General features: G+C 31.6%; 2 protein-coding genes across 2 annotated transcripts in view; one reads left to right on the top strand and one right to left on the bottom strand.

Moving 5' to 3' along the window:
- LOC139502232 (reticulon-4 receptor-like 2) overlaps positions 1–5273 on the bottom strand; it is a 32084-nt gene extending 26811 nt beyond the window's left edge. The window contains exons 1-3 of the mRNA XM_071291665.1: positions 5214–5273; positions 3183–3254; positions 1901–1972 (exon numbers count right to left, since the gene is read on the bottom strand). Of these exons, the coding sequence (XP_071147766.1) occupies positions 1901–1972; positions 3183–3254; positions 5214–5230 (161 nt within the window). The 5' untranslated portion in view covers positions 5231–5273. The remainder of the gene's footprint in view (positions 1–1900; positions 1973–3182; positions 3255–5213) is intronic.
- Positions 1–24056, top strand: part of LOC139502231 (leucine-rich repeat-containing protein 15-like) — a 103165-nt gene that overhangs the window by 26582 nt on the left and 52527 nt on the right. Inside the window, exon 2 of the mRNA XM_071291664.1 lies at positions 7399–7468. The gene's annotated coding sequence lies outside the window, so the exon portion shown is untranslated. The remainder of the gene's footprint in view (positions 1–7398; positions 7469–24056) is intronic.

Raw genomic sequence — 24056 nt, 5'->3', positions numbered from 1 at the left:
ATCAAATACACGAGAAGAATATATCCCGTACCATGCAGACAAGTGGTTCTAGAATAAATGTGCTAATATCCAATGCAAAAACTCTATGAGTGAATCAAAAATAAAACCAAATGACACAGAAATAAATAACTACAGGTATAAGTACGGCCTTCCACAATGAACAAAGCCAATACCGCATAGTCAGCTATAAAGAGCATTTTTAAACGTTTTGTTACTATGTACTTGAAATTGGAGATTTGATGATTAACAGATAGAATGTTTTCGCTGATTTAATGAAAATTTGTTTCATTTTTTTTTTACAAAAGTTTATGTATTTTCATTAAACGCAATCAGTAATATTTTGAACAATCCTGAAGATGAATGCTTTTTTTCTGAACCTTCAGTCTTATACAGTGAGGAAATCTGTATGCAAAATATTATCAAAATCTGTGACATTTACTGTTCATTGAACTTAACTATTCTTTTATGTCACATCCTCATAACAACCCTTTTCTTTTGCCTAATTCTTATTATAACTTAAAACATCATCAAAATTTGATAACTTACAAAAATTGTATCAAGTATAATAAAAAGTAATTCTTTAATGCTATGCCATAAACTCGTGAATTTATCTTATTTCCTAGCAAACAACACAAAAACAAATACTAATTTTGCTAACCGGTGTTGTTTAAAACACAGCTAACGTTACATTTTCAATTATGGCGTCCATCACGTACAGCTAATGTTTTGTTATAAACAAAGTAGCCTTTCATGAATAAATTTTATTATATGTATAAAAAATGTATTTGCCCCCAAACAAGAATAGAACATGTAGTTAACATTTTAATTTAAAATAACTGTTGCCTAAGGATTTATACTTAATAGTCATTCATGTGTAACAGTAATTTGACAGTTATGGAATTTTTTTTCCCCCGAAAATTCTAGACAAATGAGGTCTGTGGAGGGTGCAAAATTTTATTCTATGTTTATCTTATCTCAAACCCTAAAGGAAGTGTAGTTTCAAAGGATTTTTGACGTTGTAGGAGTAAATATGAAAAATTCCTAGACCAATTATGAAGGTAATTAAAACTTTTTCCCATTTACAAGAACTGTGAAAAGATCGGTTAACTGATTTTAATAGTTTTGTGATGATTGCGTATAAGATGTGGGGTACAATAAAATCACGGAAATAGACCTTCATGAAATAAAGACAATTCAACTTTCAATGGCATATTGTTTTGTTTCTTTTATCAATTTTGACACAATAAAGCAGGTATCCAATCAAAACAACAGTAGGAAAATGTATAGTGATTTGTATTTCATTTTGTTTTATTCCTTCATTAATTACTATTCCAAGGTGGTGGAACCAGACTGTCATTAACAACTTCTGAGTTGGAAGTAAGATCACTCGATAAAGTTCCTCCCAATCTTTCCTTTTCAACCGAGTAGCAGTCAACGATAGGATTGGAGAGTGAAATATATGAAAATTTATTTAGTAAATGCACTATTCTAATAAATTAAATAAACTCATTCGTTCAAAGGACAAATTACATTACACATTGGAATTAGAACATGGCTTTATTTCAAAAGCAAAAGACGAACGCCATACTAGAATCTGTCACATGCACTGTTCCTTAATCTAAAAGATAACAGTAGTATATCGCTATTCAATAGTCCTAAATCGGTCATCCGAAAATAAATCAAACGGGTTTAACAGAAATATTGAACTGCTACACCAACACACATAGAACAAAACTAAAGTTAACAACTGCCATATTCCGGACTTGGAACATGATATGAAAACAATGGAGGGTTTAACCTGACCTTTTGGCTCACTTATCCTTCTTCGTTTTTTTAGCAATTTTTGTTTATCATATCATGAAAACAATCCTTTTCTACTGTTAAACTTATTATAACTTACAATTTCTCCAAATTCCGAAGACTTTGAAATATTCTTGTAGGAAGTGACGTTAGTGAATTCCTTGATAACACTCTGGAAAAGGTCATTTGTAAATTTTTTAATCACCTTCCGGCATTTGCAGCATCAATACTCAATATAACTTTTTTTTTAAAGGTTATGATGACAATTTGATTAATCGACTATTATATTTCGGGTTGGAGGGTTTATTCTATTTACCTTAAAATATTGATCGAATGTCCGAATTCTATAATGTAACAATCATTTAAACTCAGAAGTAAATGTTTCTTAAAATAGAACAATGTTTTCATACCAATTTTAAATAATTGGGTTTTCAATAGTACAATGTGCTTGTTACCCTTCTAAAACGAAGGATAATAGAATAAATGTAATAATTCATGCTAAAATATAAACAAAATGTCAGATAAATTTGTCCATTCGTGTTTGATGTGTATTTTTTCATTTGATTTTGCCATGTAATTAGGGACTTTCTAAATACATTTTCCTCAGAGTTCAGTATTTTTGTGATGTATTTTTTTTTTGAAACTTTTTGACAAGTTAAAAATGCTTTTTTAGCCTCATTGGGAAAATACCAACGATTACCTGATAGTCTTTTTAATTGAATATCAATAAGATTTACTGATATGCAGTTTATGGCTTATATCTCAAAAACTACAGCTTAAAGAGCAAATCTGACATGGGATAAAAATGTTCATATGTTCAAGATCTATTAGCCCTGAAACTTTCAGACGAATTATACTACCCATTGTAGGGTTGCTGCCACTAAATTGGTAATTTTAAGGAAATTTTGCAGTTTTTAGTTAATATTTTAAATGTTATTATAGAAAAGATAAACTATAAAGAGCAATAATGTTCAGCAAAGTAAGATCTAAAAAACACATTTATATGACCAAAATTGTTAATAGTCCGCTTAATGAGTTTTTTTTTCACTTTAAAACAGTATTCCTTTAGGAATCTAGTTTATGAATTTTATCCGAATTTTTTATTTATCAACAAACATGGCCGCTATGGCCAAACATAGAACATAGGGGTCAAATGCAGTTTTTGGCTTATATCTTTAAAAAAAACTAAAGCATTTAGAGCAAATCGGTGATAAAAATGTTCAACATATAAAAATTCATATGCCTTGAAATTTTCAGACGCATCAGACATCCTGTTGTTGAATTGCTGCCCCTAAATTTGTCATTGTAAGGAAATTTTGCAGTTTTTGGTTATTATCTTGAATATTATAAAAAAAATAAAGACAAACTGTAATTAATCTCACAGAGTTAATAGCCTTGTTTGTTCTTTGAAGAAACCATCTGGAAGTTTTTGCAGTAAATTACTTCCAAAATGCCTGAAAATAAGATATCTAAATATAAATATCAATTTTCACTTTTGTCTGCTTGAAACTAAAGTATCAACAACTATATTTTTACGCATTTGGTACAACCTTTTGGAACTTTGGGTTCTCAATTCTAATCAACTTTGTATTTGTTTGGTTTTCTATCTATTTTCATCTGAGCGTCACTGAATAATAAAGGCAACAGTAGAATACCGCTGTTCGAAATTCATAATTTGATAGAGAGTCACAAACCAAAACTGATGGAAACGCATCGAATATAAGAGAACTACAACACAACAGAAACACAACATTAAAATATAACACACACATAAAAGAACTATAATATAACAATGTCCATTTCCCTGACTTGGTACACAGCATTTTAAGATAAAAATGGTGGGGTGAACCTGGTTTTGTGACATTCCAAACCTCCCTCGTTAATGGCAATGTCAATTACAACACCAAAACGACAATACTACACGACAGGACCACAACACAAACACACGGGAGAAAATATAGGACAGAGAAACAAACAATGATGAGACTTATGTAGACGAAACGCGAGTCCATCGTTTTGTCTTATAAATTGATACCTTTAATAACTATTTACAGGAAGACGTTTTATACTCGGATAAATCAAATATCCCATATGAATAAATATAAATCATGTTCCCTTGATATACAATATACAGTGAAGTACTACTCTTTTGATCTCGGTTTTCCAAGCGGGTGTAGAGATATACCGTTACCTAAATCTTGTTTCTTTCATATTAAATGTATTATGAGAAAGTTTTATAAAGGTAAATTTGACAATTATTGTCCATTTGTGTGATGTGTTCAAGCTTTTGATTTTGCCACTGATTTGGGACTTTCCGTTTTGAATTTTCCTCGGAGAGTTCAGTATTTTTGTTATTTTACTTTTTGATACTTTGGGTATGACTAAAAAGTGTTGCTTATAGTTTTATGCGCTGTTCACGCCATTTTGAAATAATTCCGCAACATTCGTATTCGTTGCCTTTTTGTGTTGGAATGATTCAATTGGCCAAGTTTAGATATATAATTGGATACATTTTGTACATGTCATGCTAATTACGGATACATTCAGTATTGATGTACAAGATTCTATCTAATCGCCTTTTCTCCTTGGCCTTGTTATGTGTCGCGTCAAATTCATTTTCTTAAATAAGAGAGGGAATAAAGACGAATAAGTCCCTGTGTCACCTTACTATATATGATTATACACCAACGATTTAAATGCCTATTACTACCAACGACTTTCTAGAATTTGGTCAGAACGAATGTAATTCATTTTATTAATAAAGGCAACAGTAGTATAGCGCTTTTCGAAACTCATAAATCGATAGAAAAAACAAATTCGGGTTACCACAAAATTGGATATAAAAATATTGATGATTATAAAATCTCCACCTTTAACAAATGATACCTCCAAATTATATATTATAATTGTAACAGTTATGAAAGGTAGTTCATGTCTGTCATATTTGTTTTGTGTTAATTAGGTTTGTTTTGGTAGTAAGTTTTCTCAATTGAGTTGTTATCATTCATTGTGAAACTAATTGCACTGGATCTGATGTAGTTATTTTGCAGATATAGTACAAATTTTGAATTTGAAAATTATGTACAGCTGGAACAAAACACCTCAACTTAAATCAATTTTGCAAGATTAATTTTTATAAAATATTCACAAAACATTGCCTTTTATCTTTTAAAAACATATAAGAATTTCATAGAATCTGAACCACACACTTTATCATTTTTATCGGAAAAATTTCTTTGAATATATAGCGGTTTACAGAATTATCTCTTTATAGTATTATGTACCACCCTAATAGAGGGACGAAAGATACCAAAAGGACATACCTAACCTGATATACTAATATTATGAAATATATTTGTATTTTCCATTAACGCAAATTAATAGATTATGCAAACAAAGGGCGGTTAACTTACAGCATTGTTGGTTTCATATCTTCAAGTAATTGACCCGGAAGTGAAGGTAGTCTTGTACTTACTTCCCTGTCAAGATAAACAAATTTACATGTATCAATGTACTTTAAGTTTGTGAGTAATCTCAAAATTTCTAATATAATTAATATTTCCTTAAATGATTTTGAAATTGAAGTGTATGGAAATATGCCGATACTTTTTATTTTATAATAAATTATTTCGTGTGCAGACAATAAGGTGACTTTATGGAGTATCTGTTCCAGACCGTATGAGTATTTGGACCGTACGCGTACGGTCTGGACCGTATGCGTACTTTTTCAAAATACTCATACGGTCGGACCGTACGCGTACGGTCTGATTAATATGATTAAGAAGTTGCTTAAGTTTATAAGTTACAAATGCATGTAACAGATCAACATAACTTAACTCTCAAATTAATATGGAAAAGTTCAATTGTAATTGAAATAAAAACCTTATTTTTTAACTATCTAAAAAATTCACGCTAATTAAATCTGTTACCATCTTGTTTTTAGCATGTCGATCAGTAATACATTAATTGAATCATTAAATTGACGATATCGGAAGTAAACATAACGTGGGAGGACAATTGTTTTAGAATATTAGAAACTTTAAAAAAAAAATGCAAATGCAAAGGAACATGAATGACCTGCAAACATGTAATTGTAAAAATATTACATTACTTGTGGTAGCAAGTGTCACCTTGGGCGAGAATACCGAAATAGGATTCAGATATACAATTAAACAAATATTTAATTTCAATTGTTCATTTGTTCATTTTATCCATCTAATTGCAATGATAACAATTTATAAAAATAAAAATAAATGTTTGTTTAAATTTAACCCATATGATCCAACAACATGTATGGTCAGCTCTTACTGGACCATATGCGTATGGAACATATCCTTTATTTTAGGTTTCCCGGCAATATGAAGATATTCTTAAACTATAAAAAAAAAATCCCCATTGCTTGGTGGAACATTATGAGGTTTCAACTCCCTCAGGCAAAGATGACCTTATATAAATTTGGCTTTTTATTTTAGGTGTTTTGGTCATACAGCTCTTAAACAGTTTCTGTACATATACCCCCCTCGGATTTTAAATGTTTTACTTTGAGCGTTCCTGATGAAGGGAAATCTATAAAAGCGCTTGGACGCATGACATTATTTCTTGTTGTTTTTCATTTTTTATAAAGCTCATAGTGAGTGATGTAATATTTTCATTAAATTTGAAAAATTGTAACGTAGTTTACAATTGCTTTTTTTTGTTTTTTAAATATAGATATCTTAGAGAGAAAACTCACAAATACTGCATGAGCGTAAGGTTTTTGAAAAGGGTACCATCAAGGTTGTCAATCAGTGTTGAACTCATTTTTCTGTAATTATAAATAAAATCAAAATACAGTATCATACATTATGAATAAATTGACTTGTGGAATATTCTTTCTTGTAACAGTAACAGTTTATTACATTTTAACCTAAATATAATATGCATATTACCTTGAAAATGAATCGAATGGTCATTGCTACACCATTATGTTTACCATAGTCGTGTCGGTGAGACTCCTTCGGTAGTTTTAACAATTTTGCCATGATTCGTTATAAATAATTGTATTTTAAAACTATGAAATACAACCAACAAAGGTTTATTTGATACTTGCATCTGGTTCAGTATCTTTACTAAATTTAATCCTCTGCATGAATCTATGATGATACAAGAAAAAAAGATGTGCTATGATTGCCAATGATAAAACTCTCCTCAAGAAACCCAAATGATACTGAAATTAACAAGTATAGGCCACCGTACGGCCTTCAACAATGAGCAAAGCCAATATCGCATGCATAGTCAGCTATAAAAGGCCCCGAAATGAAAATGTAAAACAATTTAAACGAGAAAACTAACGGCCTTATTTCTGTACAAAAAATGAACAAGAAACAAATATATAAACACATAAAAAAACGACAACTAGTGAATTACAGTTGTGTATTTCCCAGGACAATGATAACGATATGATTTAAGAGCAAATAAATTGAAAGAACCACAATATCTACATAAGTACAATACAACCAATTTACTGTTTAAAACTGTGTAAAATGAATATGAAAAAAAGTGTTTAGGGTAAACGGCGATTGCAAATGAAAATAAAACAATGAGTATCATACATTTCAGAGAACTGGGGAAGAGGAAGAAAGACCATGCTGAGACGTTAGCTCAACAAAAAGAAGAGGCTGAATCGGCCGTACGTATAGATCACAAAGGTTCATCTCATGCATAAATAATCAGCCTTAGAAATGACAAGTTTAAAACCTTGAGATTGAAGTATGGCACAAACATGACAAGCCGTAATAAACTTGCTTATTACAAATATTGAAGTCACCTTCTTGTATAAGTAGTCAGACTTGGCAATGTCAAATATGAAAACCTTTGGTCTTTTGAAAAAACAGGCTTAGCTATTTGATATTCAGATATCATATAGACACATACATATTCTCATTTGGAGCTGTCTTAGATGCATAGTCAAAATTTTTTATTCATAATTTATTTTGTCTGTTTCATAAAAAAAACACTTTTGCATGACTCCTGGCTTGGGACAGGCACATACGTAGATAATGTGGCTGGGTTAAACATGTTAGCGGGATCCCAACCGTCCCCCTAACCTGGGATAGTGGTATAACAGTACAACATACGAACATAAGAGTTTATTATAAGCATTCATAGTTTCAAATTATAATAAAAAGTAAAATCCCAAAAATACTGAACTCCAAGGAAAGTTTTTAATCAAATGGCAAAATCTAAGGATATTAGAACACATCAAACGAATGGACAACAACTGTCATATTCCTGACTTGGTACAGGCAATTTCAAATGTATAAAATGGTAGATTGAACCTGGTTTTATAGCTAGCTAAACCTTTCACTTGTATGACAGTCGCATATTAACTTACATCTCTTGCAGTTGCAGATTATTGTCAAAGATTCCAACTTCGATGCTTTTTATTGGGTTTTCGGCAATTGACCTGAATAAGAAAATGGACGCGTTAAACAAAGAAAAAAATATATCAAACATGAGATGAGATGAATATCAGAAACCATTCGTCGTTATTTTACTATGTGTTTTTCTTGGTGGATTTCTATTTGTGTCCATCTAATGAGATAAGCCTTGTTCAATTGGTTTTTGCAGTATGTTCTTTTGTTGTAATGTTACACAATTGTTCCGAGTTTTAGAGCCTTTGGTTCAGAGGTTGTCGTTGGTTTATTTTTGTCATATTATTTTTTTGAAGCATGTTTTTTTTATGAATTAGGCTGTTTTACATTTTTCCTGTCGGATGCTTTTGTAGTCGACCTTTTGATATCGATTTTTCTCAATGTCGAAGGTAGTATAATTGATTATAACTGCTTCCATTCACTGCATTTGCATTTTGATGGATAAGTGTCTAACGGCAACCATACAACATCTCCTTTTTTTTCAAATGTAAAAAGCAGTACTTTATTGTTAGTTTTGTGAACTACATTGATTGGTTTATCGTCTTGACCCAACTTTGTCCTATTATCCTTCTCCTTTTATTGGATAAAGCTAGACTACATTGAAAGTATGGTAACCGACGTGTACCAGGAACACTTTAAAGTTAAATAAAATTCGAACTATTGTTCTGAATTGTTGGTTAATTCATTTATTGGTTCAGTTTGAAGCGTTCTGAATCAATTATTTTTAGAAAAACTGTTTTCTTCATGCATTCAATCGGTATACGTAGTGTGTCGTACTGATACGTCTTCCTGTACATGATTTATCTTAACATGTATTGGGTTAAATTTGAATTAGCGAACAATGAATAAATTTACAAGTCATAACAATCAGCTAACTTACAATTTTGCGAGAGTCTTGAGGATCTTGAAAATTCCAACTGGAAGTGACTCCAACTTGTTGCCATCCATTATCCTACATAAATCTTAATAACTAACATATTAGTATATAAAAAGAAATCCATTATCTTTTATAAATTCTAACTAATGACATATTAGTAAGAAATAAAATCCATTATCTAAGTAGGAAAAGAACGAAATTCATTATCTTACGTTAATCTTAACTACTGACATTTAAGTAGGAAAAGAACATCCATTACCTTACATAATAGGTATCAAAGATACTAGCATTTTAATTTGATACGCCAAATGCGCGTTTCGTCAACATTAGACTCAAAGTGACGCTCATATCAAAATAGCTATAATGCCAAACAAGTACAAAGTTGAGAACCCGAAATTCCAAAATGTATTGCGAAATACACCTTACCGATATTCTCGGCTGACCCGATAAATTGTCCCGCTTGACTATGGCTTGGACGTCATACAACAATCACTTTGTTGCGTTAAAAAATACTGAAACCTGTTTTATGTCCAGTAATGGCGAGCATCTGTCGATAAGGTGAATGCTAGCCCTTGTTCGATAGCTCTGTTGGTGAACCGTTAGTCCCTAAAGTCTGTAGTCAGTGCTTTAGTAATGACAAGATTTATAGCATACATAGTGGTCTGTGTCATTTTGTCTCTTGTAGAGAGTTGTCACATTGGCAACTCTACCATATCATCTTTTATATTTTCCAAAATTCTCCATTAATACTTAAAAACAATAATAAAAAAACTAGTCCGTCTCTCAGGCCAAGTTAATGTACATGTTGCTCTTCTTTCTATTTCTCTGAGTAGTCATATAGCTATTTTTGTCCATCTGATGAGTTAAGGCCTTTTTCAACTTATTTTTATAGTTCGTTCTTATGTTGTACTGTTACACCACCGTCCCAGGTTAGGGGTAGGGTTGTGATCCCGCTAACATGTTTAACCCCGCCACATTATTTATGGATGTGCCTGTCCCAAGTCAGGAGCCTGTAATTCAGTGGTTGTCGTTTGTTTATGTGTTACATATTTGTTTTTCGTTCATTTTTTTACATAAATAAGGGCGTTAGTTTTCTCGTTTGAATTGTTTTACAGTGTCTTATCGGGGCCTTTTATAGCTGACTATGCGGTATGGGCTTTGCTCATTGTTAAAGGCCGTACGGGGACCTATAGTTGTTAATGTCTGTGTTATTTTTGTCTTTTGTGGATAGTTGTCTCATTGGCAATCATACCACATCTTCTTTGTATACTTAGTGTATAGAAATGTGTGTGGGTTATTGATATTGAGATTTAAATTTTCTAAATGACCAGCTTATGACAACTGATATAAATTGAAAGTATATTCATAGAAAAAAGAACATCCATTACCTTACATAATAGGTATCAAAGATACCAGGATTTTAATTTGAAACGCCAGACGCACGTTTCGTCAACATAAGACTCATAAGTGACGCTCATATCAAAATAGCTATAATGCCAAACAAGTACACAGTTGAAGATCATTGAGAACCCTAAATTCCAAAATGAATTGCGAAATACACCTTACCGATATTCTCGGCTGACCCGATGATTTATGGCGTTTGACTATTGACGTCATACAACAATCACTTTGTGACGTAAAAAAATACTGAAACCTGTGTTATGTCCAGTAATGGCGAGCATCTGTCGATAAGGTGAATTCTAGCCCTTGTTCGATACCTCTGTTGGTGAACAGTTAGTCCTTAATGTCTGTAGTCAGTGCTTCAGTAATGACAAGATTTATAGCATACATAGTGGTCTGTGTCATTTTGTCTCTTGTAGAGAGTTGTCTCATTGGCAACTCTACCATATCATCTTTTATATTTTCCAAAATTCTCCATTGATACAAAAAACAATAATAAAAAACAAGTCCGTCTCTCAGGCCAAGTTAATGTACATGTTTCTCTTCTTTCTATTTCTCTGAGTAGTCATATAGCTCTTAGCACTAGTAACCCGAATTTAACTTGATCGGACAAAAACGTGTTAACGCTATTTAAATGAGATTGATCGTTATTTGATAAAGATTGACAAAAATTAAAAATTAAATTTAATTCATTTCAATTCATATCAATTCATTTTAACGCCAGTCAAATAGATTTCTCTGCAGTCGATCAATTGAAATCAATTTAGTGGTTAGTTGCGTCAAACTAATAGGCCACGCCCCTGTTAAGCTATTTCAAACATGCATTAATTCGTTTTAAACATGGATGAGACCCGGGCTTTTTACAGGTAAATCACTCAAGCAAAACGACCTCGATGTATCTATCGTTTGGGCAGAATCAATTTGCGCCAATTGCAGTTTTTTGTTTCAAACTTTAAATGCGTACAGTCTTAGTAAAGTCGCATGTTTCACAATTTAATCAAGCGAATGAATAATAGGGCGCCCGAATAATACACGTGACATGTTCATATATAAGGAATTAAAATAAAAACATTAAAATATATATGCATACGCGGTTTAAAAATGCAAAACTTGTGAATCTGTTGAAAATAAAATAGTTAGATATATAACATGATTTTGATTTGCTCAAATGCACTAGATCTTTATCGCATATATACATGCGTTTCAAAAATTGCCAAGTTCTATGAAAACTCGTGGCATGTAAGTTACGTGTGGTCCTTTGCAACTATTTACAAAACTTTATGTATTCCTGTATATTTACCGTTTCTCTTTTTTCTGTTTTACTATAATAATTCTTTATTCCGTAAGAAAAGATACAGCTCATAGGATCAAATACATACACAAATTATACAGTTTACTATATTGTACTCGTATGTAAATGTAGACACGGAAAACTACACAGAAATTATTTATTGTGTACATAATTTAAATCGATGTATTTCATATTTTCGGTATTGACTGTAAAAAGTGCTTGAGTGCAGTATGAGTGAAATACAGAATTAAATCTACCTTTTTCATATTTCTTTATTTGAGAGGTAAGCTGCTGGCCAAGTTTCACTTATTCTGTCGCAATCATTTACTTCAATAACCAATCAATTGTATTCTGAAAGAAGTTGATTTGTTCTCTGTACGAATACATGAAATATTTCTCACTGAACGTTATGTTTGCAATCGATGATCAAATACAAATCTACAGTATTTATATGAAAGAGACTTAATAATATATTTTTTTAATTATTATTCTACATATATTTGAAGGATCGAAATAATCAGTTCTACAAATAGATGTTATTTAAAGACTTGAAATTTTACAATTATCAAGTGCATCCATGAAATTTTTATCGACGCACCAACCTTTTCCCTTTCATCGTGCATAGCTCATTTTCCGATTCACTTAAGGTTTCTAACGATCTTCTTACTTGTTCATTGCATTCTAAAATTAAAATCCTACACAAATTGCAAAAAATTTTATTCTCCGGCTAGACTGCGTAAAAGATAAATATTGCTTTGTTTGTGTATACACAATGTGTTGAAGGCCGATATCCAGTTTGGCTAAAAAAGAATAAATTTGCGCCACAAGTTAATTACGCGAATTTTTTTTTTTTTTTTTTTTATCACTTTATCATAAAAACTGCAACATTCATTTGCGCCAATAAAACACTCATTTAATTGTGCAAATATTATAGACTTGTTTTCAAATGTTTCTTCTTAGAGCACTGAGGAGGTCCTTTTCGGTATTTACATGTAGGTTCAGAATTCGCAAACTGAAAGGGCCTCCTTAGTGCACTTAGACTGACAAAAAAGTGCACTAGGGACCTGGTGGAAAGATAGAATTGACACAAAAAACATGGCATACGGAAGGAGAAGTACATAATTTCGAATTTTAGTAATTATAAAGTTATTTAACAGTTGAAGTAAGTATTATAATGTTACATGTACGTGTAAATATGTTAATAGTTTGGGCAATAGTTTCGAGGTAAATATGACACAATTAATAAAATTCAGAATGGAAATGGGGAATGTGTCAAGTTCCATTTATTGGCGCAATTAACATTATAAAACAGAAGAGATGAGCGCTATTCAAACGTTTACAATATGACAAATTACACCTAACCGTTTTCACAAATCAGTAATTTTTTCGCCCGGGGATATACACCTGCCAGTAATCTACCTTCAGTAACTTTACAATACCCAGCCGTGTCATTTCCGTATATTGTACATGTAGATATCACTTGTTATACATGTATATATACACCAGAAATACCCATTCAAGTGATTTTTAATTTCAGAAGAGCTCCATACCGGGTACATCATGTACATAAACATAAAATTACAATAATATGAAGAAAAAAAAATGTTGTTTTAGTAAATGCACCTAGGTATGTATTTGTACACTTATGATAATTCGTTATTTCATGTATCTTTTTTTTTGCTTCAATTACTTTTTTGTATCTTATTGACTTATTCGTAAATCGAAAAAAAACGGACAAATCTGAAATGAATCGTAAGCATGGCATTGAACATGTTGAATGATTTCTCTAACTCAAAACTAGTTATACATGTACATGTAGATGCCTCTGAAATTATATTTTTCTCGTTGGGGTGCTTGTCCATTAATTGACGTTTACGCTATATTCTTATGTTCGGTATTTTGAAAACCGCTCATCTATCAATTTTACAAGAAATATAAATAAATAAATAAATAAATAAATAATCTTTATTTCAAGAGGATGATCCCATTAGTTAAAACTAATCTTCCTGAGAGTCCTCAAAATAATAATAACATATTTATAAGTACATAGAGTATTATAAAGTTATATTATACACAATATACAATTGTATTTAAATAATAATGAAAAAGCATATTAATTTGCACAATTGATGAAAAATTTGTAACATTTTGTTTTAAAAGATACAAGTGTATTACTCATTTTTATTTCATTTGGTAAACTGTTCCATATTTGAGAACCTGAATATGTAAATGTTTTCTTTAAAAAATTAGTTTTTGGTTTTGGAAGATTTAATACTTTTTCATCAGCTGAACGTAAGTTATAATTTTGATTATCAGTAAAATGAAAATTTTCTTGTAAATAGTTAGGAACCATACCATTTAATGATTTAAATACAAGTATTGCCTTTTGGTATTGAATGCGTTTTTCCACATTTAACCAGCGTAAACTATTAAACAATAAACTGGATGATGTCATTATGTCAGCTTCTACTATAACCCTAGCAGATTTCTTTAATAACTTATTAAGTTTATTTATTCCACTTTCACAACAGCTTCCCCATATATTGCAACAATAATCAAATAATGGCAGAATATAAGCATTAAAATAGATAATACGTATATGCATAGGTAAATATTTTCTTATCTTTTGTAATAAATTGATTCTGTTTGATATAGTACATGACATTTTATCTATCTGCTGATTCCAATTTAGGTTTTTGTCAATATATAAACCAAGAAGTTTTTCACAATCTACATTTTCTATTTGTTTATTTGAAATATTGATATCTAAACTGTTTCCAGTTGAACAAAGTCTTTGTTTTGAACCAACAATCATTGATTTACACTTTTTGGCATTTAATTTCATACAATTTTGCGCACACCAGTTTTCAATTACATGAATATCATTTTGAAGGTTAGAAGTTAACTGAAGTAAATTATTACCTTTACAATGTAATGTAGAATCATCTGCATATAAATCTATTAATGAATGTTCTATATTAAGTGGTAAATCATTGATATATAAAATAAATAACAAAGGGCCCAGGATAGAACCTTGTGGTACCCCAGTTTTTATGCATTTAGTATTAGACATGACGTTATTGACCTTAACTTGTTGGCTTCGTTCAAACACGTATGACTTAAACCAGTCTAGTGTACAATTTGAAACATTATAATATTCAAGTTTTTTCAATAAAATTATATGATTAACCAGATCAAAAGCTTTCTTTAAATCTAAAAATATAACTCCGTTTATCTCTCCATTATCTATATTTGCCAACCATTCATCTACTAATTTAGTAAGTGCAGTAGTACACGAATGTTTAGGTCTGAAACCTGACTGTGTAGTATTAAGAAGGTCATTACTATTTAAAAATATATACAAACTATTAGCTATATGTCGTTCTATGATTTTTGAGAGACAAGGCAAAACTGCTATTGGTCTATAATTATCAGGATTACAGGCATCGCCACTTTTAAAAATTGGGCAAACTCTTGCAGTTTTAAAAATACTTGGAAATTTACCACTTTTGATGCTTAGATTAAATATATATGTCAAGGCTGGTGCAATGACATCGCTGCACATACTTAAAATATTTGGTCCGACATCATCTAAACCAGTTGCTTTAGACTTGTCAAGTTTTTTTAAATACATGTTTACATCTAAAATACTCATTTCTGGTATAATGAATTTTTCACTACCCGTTTGTAACTTTGATTTTACAAATTTATTGAGTGCATCAAATCTGGCACCATCATCATTATTACATAACTTGTCATCAACTATACTTTCAGCAATATTTGTGAAATGCACATTAAATGTATTTGCTATATCAACATCATTTTGAATTACACTATTTTTATATTCTAAATGCGTGATATTATTATGTACTTTTTTAGGATTTAGACTTTTGACATACTTCCAAATAGTTTTACTATCTTTACTTACAATAATACTTGTAAGTCATGAACATTGAAGTTTAACTTGCTATCATTTTTTCGTATACGCACAAACATAAAATAAAATGAAACACCTTAAGCTGGGGTCACACATTCCGATTTTTACTACCGTCCTCGACAGGACCATTCCCGATTAAAATTTATCAAAAGTCTGATCAAGATCCTGTGAATCGTGGATGGAAATTCAAACTTAAATCAAAATTTGTAAAAAAAAATAATTTGATCGCGACAACAATCAGATAGTGTTCAGGAAGCGACGATATTCAACCGTTTCTTAGCGAATTAGTACCGACAATCCCGTTCTGAATCCGCTTCTAACCCGATTTGTATTTTTCGCCAGGTAAAATTCGACCGAGTATGTCACGACTTCGTCCCGACTCTACCGAACGTAATCCGACAGAGATCAGACAGTGACCAGACAGTGAACCGACGCTGACGGAAGATATCCGTTAGAAAACTCTCGGCATATTCGGGATGATCAGGTACTGACGGAACGTAATCCTATCACGGTCCTCTCTATCGCATTGCAAACGGCTTTGTCTGGTCTCAGTCGTATTGTATTCTGTAATTATCGGGACTCTGACGTGGGTATCATTGATTAATTTCGTATTAATAACGGGACTGTTTCGGAACGGTTTCGGCAAAAAAACGGTTCGCAATCGACAAGATCTGGATGCAATCTGGACTCAATCGGCAGAAAAACAAATATGAAAAATTACTCCAGATCATTCCCGTTCCACAAGACACCGTCCAGAATACACAAGACATTGTTCGGAATTCGATCCGATACAGCAGAATCTGTCACGACATAGCCACGATTGTAATCCGACTAGACAAAATCGGCTGAGTTGTCCCGAATGTTACGGGACGCACCTAACTGTCGGGGTGCTTTGCCGAACTATTCGGACCCTTCCCGACCCGTAAGAATCTGTTACGAACTAACACGACTGTGTTCAGACAATGATAGGACATTCCAGATAATTGAGGATACTAATCCGACTTTTTCACTTTTCGTGTCGTATTGCTGTCTGATCTCAAACGGGAGCAATAATCGGCAATGTGTGAACCCCGCATTAAAGCGGTTTAAATTATGCAGTGCATTTTGAAAATATAGTTTTAAAAAACCGGTTATTTTTGTTTCATACTTTTTCTATCCCTTTTCTTAAAAATTAGGACACGTGTCACTGGTTAATATAGAATACAATTAACGGTACGAATTTTCTTGTACCAGATGCGCATTTCGAAAATACATGTCTCTTCAGTGATTAGAATTTGAGCTGTTTTATAAGTATACATGATGGTGCCTCGTTTTAAGGGATTGGAATTCTTTAAAATAAATTTATCTATTCATCCATAATTATTATTTTGTTAAAATACACTATAATTTCACTTTTTTTAAATGACAACTTGTAATTACCGGAAGATTTGCAGATATTAACCCCCGTGCGTTTGGATTAGCATTAAAATGTTCCTGTATTTTTATAAGAAATACGTTATAACACAATTTGGACTTGTACACGTATATATATGCATCTATAATTCCAAGCATGTGCATACAATAATGCATGTATGTATACGCATGAGTTTCTCGCTACATTGAAGACCCGTAATATAGGCCGTCCTCTTTTGTCTGCTCTATAGTCGGGTTTTTGTCTCTTTTACACATTCCCCATTTCCATTCTTAATTTTGTAAAATACGACGGTATATTGGGGAGCGTCTAAACACCACCTAGGCCGATTTGGTGCACTAAGCCTATGATGGGATGGTGCTATGAATGTAAAAAAGATACCATCGGACGCTGTTTTTCATGAAGATAATGTATCTGATTTTTTAGTCATTAGAAATTGTAGTTAAGCCGTAATTTTGATTTTTTCTGTCATCAAAGGTTTTGTCCGACGACACGTGCCAGTAATTAACCAGGTAATAAAAACACTGATCCATGCAGAAATAAAGAAACATAACAAATACACGGCTTCCACCTTTTTGTTTGCCGTGTTATATAATTGTTTGTTTTTGTAGGATTTAAAACAAAACTTTGTATTTCTTTCTTTTTTGTGTGTATTTTTTTATAGGTTAATTATTTTGACTTTATGATACTTTTTTGGGGGTTTTTAGTCAAACTTCATTGTAATTCGAAGTTGATGATTTTTGTAAAACGATTGTTTTAGGTGGTGTTTGTTTCGTTGTATTTGTAAAATTGTATGAAAGATTGGTTTGTCCTATAATAGAATACAGAGCAGGTATATGGGGTCAAAAAACATATTCCTGTATTAACTCTATACATAATTATAGGGCTTGTAGATTTTTTTTCTCGGAGTACGAAAATATGCACCAAATGCTGCAGTTACGAGAGCCTTAGGAATACCACCTATTTTTGATATAAACAGTGGAAAAGTATTATTCGTTTGTGGTGTAGATTGACTAACATGAGCTCAAATCGGTTAAATGCAAAAGTTCACAAGTGGGCTGATAGTGTGAGTATTAAGCATAAGTGTGTTAAAAACTGGATTTTATTAGAAAAAAAACCTTCTAGCTAAATTCAAGTCATTTATCGTGTCCTGAAAATATGGACACTAACTTTGTAATTTTTTTATGTCAAAATTGTTCCTGTAACAAATACCATGTACATGTACATATATGAGGCTATGAAAGTAAATAAATGAAGTTTACAGAAATAAAGATGATAATGGGATAAGCACTTTTAATTACAGAATAAAGAGATGAAAATATAAAGAATAGATTAAATGATTCATGGTTGCTTAACGACCAGTTACAAATATTACATTCTACCCCTCCATGTTTTTCTCCATCTGATGAGTTAAGCCTATTTAAACTGATTCTTATAGTTCGTTTTAATGTTGTACATGTACTTTTATACTACTGACCGAGACTAGGGAGAGGATAGGGAGCCCGCTAACATGTTTAACCCCGCCACATCATTTATGTATGTGCCTGTCCCAAGTCATGAGCCTGCAATTCAGTAGTTGTCGTTTGTTTATGTGTTACATATTTATTTTTCGTTCATTTTTTTTTGTTATATAAATAAGGCGGTTAGTTTTCTTGTTTGAATTGTTTTACATTGTCATATCGGGGCCTTTTATAGTTGACCATGCGGATTTGGCATTGCTCATTGTTGAAGGCCGTACGGTGACCTATATTTGTTAATGTCTCTGTCATTTTGGTCTCTTGTGGACTGTTGTCTAATTGGAAATCATATTACACCACATCTTCTTTTTCATATTCATGTGCTTTTAAAATGCCCATTATAGACATACAAATGTATCATGCTACATTAAGCTTAACATTTTAATTTAACAATTTATATATTTATTCAATAACGACAATGTTGCTGCAATAGGTGCCAAAAACATCAACAATATTTTATTGAAAAGAAACGGCATTTTATTTCACTTGTTCTTAAAGAAAAAGATGTTTAATTTCATTTAGTATACGGACACTGTAAATTTTCAATTTAAATGAGTAAAAATTTGTTTATATTTATATATTGTGTCTTATACGTCTCTCATTTATCTTTTAAAGATTGATGCATAAAACACACATGTTTAAATGTTTTGTTCAGTTCTGTGATTCTCATTTTATGTTTGTATGTGGTGAGACTTTGAAATAATAATAATGATAAAATATTGAATCTAAAAATATTCAGAAACTATACACTTTTCTTAAATTTGTACTTGAGTCAGAAAATTAAAACCAGCAGTGTCAAAAATATTTTTTTAAGCTGACAAATATTTTACACTCAGCGGCATTCAATATCATTGACATACTATATAGCACTAATCGCATTATACATGTACATATATTTTGGAAATCTTATCAGTAATCTCTCTATTGAAGATGTTGAAATCTATGTATTATAATTATACGCTTATTAGGCAAATTCATATTCTACAAAGATATTTTCAATCATTTTAGTTTTGATAAATACCATTACAAATAACATATTTGTCTCAGTCTCCTATGTGAGGATATTCGATTGATATAAAACAATAAACAATTTAAGGTCGTCAGGTAAATGTGGATTACGGATTAAGATGTTAGATGTCAAACTTGAATTAACAAACTGAGGTGAATTTAACCCGAATATGTAGTTTCTCTTCAACAGTGTTTTAATTCCAAGTTCCTTATTTTCATTTAAACTAAATCAATTATATTGAATGATAGAAAGATTCGGAACTAAAGATAATCACAATTAAAAATATGTATTTTGAAAAAAAGACAAAAACCGCAAGATCATATCTGATTTAAATCCAGGGTCCGTATATGCATCTTCTGACATCATACTCAGACTTCTCTTGAACTGAATCTTAATGTGCGTTTTGTTATGCATTCACGTTTCTACTTTGGCTAGAGGTATAGGGGGGGGGGGGTTGAGATCTCATAAACATGTTTAACCCCGCCGCATTTTTGCGCCAGTCACAAGTCAGGAGCCTCTGGCCTTTGTTAGTCTTGTATTATTTTAATTTTGGTTTCTTGTGTACAATTTGGAAATTAGTATGGCGTTTATTATCACTGGACTATATATATATATATAGTATATATTTGTTTAGGGGCCAGCTGAAGGACGCCTCCGGGTGCGGGAATTTCTCGCTACATTGAAGACCTGTTGGTGACCTTCTGCTCAATGTTGGTTTTTTTCTTTGGTCGGGTTGTTATCTCTTTGACACATTCCCCATGTCCATTCTCTATATTACAATGGTACGTAAATTCAGATTTTATCCGAAAAGACGGATTTTTCTACATGTTCTACAAAAAATTTGTACAACTATTGAATATTGTAAATGTTTAATGCATAAATGTCCATATCTAGATCGAACTTGCTTTGCTTCGTCGAAAGTACGAATATAGAAAAATCACAGATTTATATTACAACTAAAAGGTCCTAGAACAGTTGCAGAAATCATCAGAATTTGTTTATTGTTAGTTATTTGTACATGTATAAATATAATGCAAACCCGAAGTTGTGAAATAGCAACTAAGCGTGAATTCTTTGGAAAAGCGACGGTTCTATGAAAACCTATTGTCAATTTCAAGTTCTGTTTCGACATCATTATAATATATGTCACTGGACGTTAAAATTTAATCCTTTATTTCGTCTTCGTCTTCGTCAAATAGTGCTGTTGGTTTCTGCCGAAAAAAATCTTTCAAAAAGTTGTAACCTTTGTAACTTTTTCAGATAATTTGACCACATGACAAGAAATTATACAATAAACATTGGTCACGCACGATAGATTCTGATGTAAGACACGTACCGTTACAATACCCAGTTTACACGCATCAGCGCACACAGGTTTGTCGAATAGGCCAGTTGATTGGAGGAAAGTTACCAAAAACCACGCCTACCTTTAACTATTATCCAATCAAACGCCTTTGACATAAACATAAATAATGCATGGGTAATATTACAGAGATTTTGAAAAAAAGTTGAGACTCTAAATTCTAACTTAAAAGTATAGATTAATGCTCGTAATGCATTTTCGCAATTAATATTAAATTTTAAACATACTTTCACCTATCTAGTGAGGAAAAAATACAAATTTAAAACAATTGCAAATTACAACTATTTTAAATTATAATACACAGCAAGGACGTATATTAGTTATCCGTCCGTCTGCACTGTTTGTGATAAATGGGTGTCAAAATGTATTAAACAAAAACCTAAAAACCAGTTTCAAGAAGAATTCTTTGCTTTTATTGCAGAATCGCATAAAACATAATGTTGTCGTATTTTCAAAAAGAATCATCAATTTGAAAACTACTTTTCCTTTTTACCTTTCTTAATTCATATATTACCATGATTACGCAGATATAGATGTGGTAGTTGCCGATTGAGTCTAGAAGGTGTCAGGATTTACACAGAGAAGAGAGAATATGCCGTCTCTGTGACTCAAACAATATTGATGACGAGTACCATTACACTATGAATTGTAAAACATTTAAACTATAGAAAAAGAAGGAAATGTTTAAGGAACTACTGTTAGTCAAACCCTTATATCTTTAAAGCTGTTCAACAGTTAAACTCATCAAATATTGTAATATTAGAAAAACTATGTAAAAGTTATAAATGTGAAAGTCAGTCCTCCAAGTTTATTTAATTGTATCGTTTACACATGCATGTAATAATTTTACCTTATAGTTATGTTTATGTATGTTATTGATAACTAGCAATTAAAGTTTTATGAGAAATAAAGTATTCGTATTCCTTTAAACCATAAATTACAGTACACGAAGACAGCCTACGGGTAAAGTACAAGTGAATATATCACAAAGATCATCCGTACGCGTCCCTGCAAATGCAAAACTCTGGATTTTCTATGATAATTACCCGAGAGGTTATAAAAGATCTAGAAAAGACTTCAAAAGGTGTTTTCCAAAAATGAATTGAAATAAAAGATTTTTGTGTAGACGAGTTACAACATTGCATAAGCATGATTAGAAAATTTGAACAAAAAATGTAAGTGCACATCTTTCTAGTGGCGAAAAACACGCATATCGAGTTACGTAGACGAAAAAGAATAAGTATATTCATAATGATTATGATGTAAATTCACGAAATTATAAGGTTATAATTAGAAAACAATCTAAAACACGATTCGTCATTCCCCATGTTTATAGATTAAAACAGAATTATAATTTTAATTCTTAAATTAAATTCTGAAATTCAAAAGGAATGTTTCTGATACTTGACAGTTCAGCAAACACTATTACATAAAATGCAAGATGATATTGACCGAAAACAAAGGTGAAAGATTCAAATTGTAAAATCAGCCGCTGAACGGTAGAATTTCTATCAATCATTCAACGATAAAAAAAAAGACTATTGAGTGTAAAAGTATGATAGAAATACTTTTAATTTATTGAAATGCCTGTTAAATTTTTCCAGTCATTGGTTACTAGTGATTGTCAATCCATATCGATATTTCATAGCACTTTTACAAATTCTGAAAAAAATAAAATAAAAATATAATATTCCCATGGGAAAATATATCTTCCCATGAGAAGAAATTTGTCCCGCACAGTGTTTAACTCCCCGGGCAAAAAAAGGGAGTCTAACCAGCAAAGAAATGCTTTATCATCTGTAGATTGATTTTTATATATGAAACGATGTGTATTGATTTTACTTGGTTCAATGTTCAGTGGCAAGTATTTTATATATGCGCAGGTCCTGAGACAGAAAATCCAATTACTCATTCACTTATGGTCTTCAAAAATAACGATTGCGGGATGACGGACAGGAAGACTTCAAACGTAAAAGTGTGAACTAGCTGTCAGAAACTTAAGTACTCTCAGATCCTTTCTTGCTATTGTCGTTTTGTTCTTCTGGTAAACAAGTGATTCTTTCATTGTTGAAGACTCTCTAGCGACTATAAAGATGAACAGGAATAAAACGCTGACCATTGATAATTTGTATTTTTGTTAAGCTCTGACTTTGTGTTCGATAAGGTCCCGTGGACTTTTACTCCATATTCCTTTATTTTCTATAAATGCGTCTGTCTTGACAGTAAATTGACACGACTTAATACAAGTTAAACCCTTAAATGTAAGACACCAGATGAAAATACTCAAAAAGGAGAGCCAGTTTGGTATTCTGTAAGGTTAGAGTTCAATTCTTCATGAAGAAACGACTATATGTTTTCTGTATTCAGCATAGAATCATATCTTCTAAACTATATTTTTTCGCACAATGTCTGGATATTGGTGGACATGCATCATTGCGAAACCAGACATTTACAAATGAAAATTAATACTTATACTATAGCCATTTAGTAGGAAAGTAAATGCACAAAAGACAAGTAAATCAGAAACATGCATGGATCACGCAAAATTATGCAAGGGCGACACCGGAGTAATAGGAGTTTGCTTCTTGCAAGACATTCGCCGTGAAAACAATTTGATATGAAGACAAGCCTTTGTTTCAACTTTGTTTTAAAATTTCAAACATGAGGCTGTTACGGCCCAGGTCAATGTTCTTAAGCAACACATATTTTCCTTTCATTTTGCTGTTAGCTTTTTTATATAAATTTTTACACATTATAGACTATTATGATTCTTTTTTTTTCAATTTCAGTTAAACACTATATCTGATTTGCTTTTAAATAAATTTTTACATGTTTAAATGTCTTTTTCTTTTTCTTCATCTTTTTGAAACCCTGGTTTTGTATTACCACTGACCAGTTCAGTAAAGAAACAGCTGACTCATGTTTGCATAAATGTGTTTTTAACCAATCTAACATGCTATTATTTCCTTATTTTTTATTCCATGTCTATAGATAGTCTTCATCGGGGAGGCAAGATTTATTTTGTCTGTTGGTTGCT

Source organism: Mytilus edulis, chromosome 13 (genome assembly GCF_963676685.1).
Source record: "Mytilus edulis chromosome 13, xbMytEdul2.2, whole genome shotgun sequence".
Taxonomy (NCBI): Eukaryota; Metazoa; Mollusca; class Bivalvia; order Mytilida; family Mytilidae; genus Mytilus; species Mytilus edulis.
The sequence above is the reverse complement of the archived record's forward strand: the minus strand, read 5'-3'. Positions and strand labels throughout refer to the sequence as shown.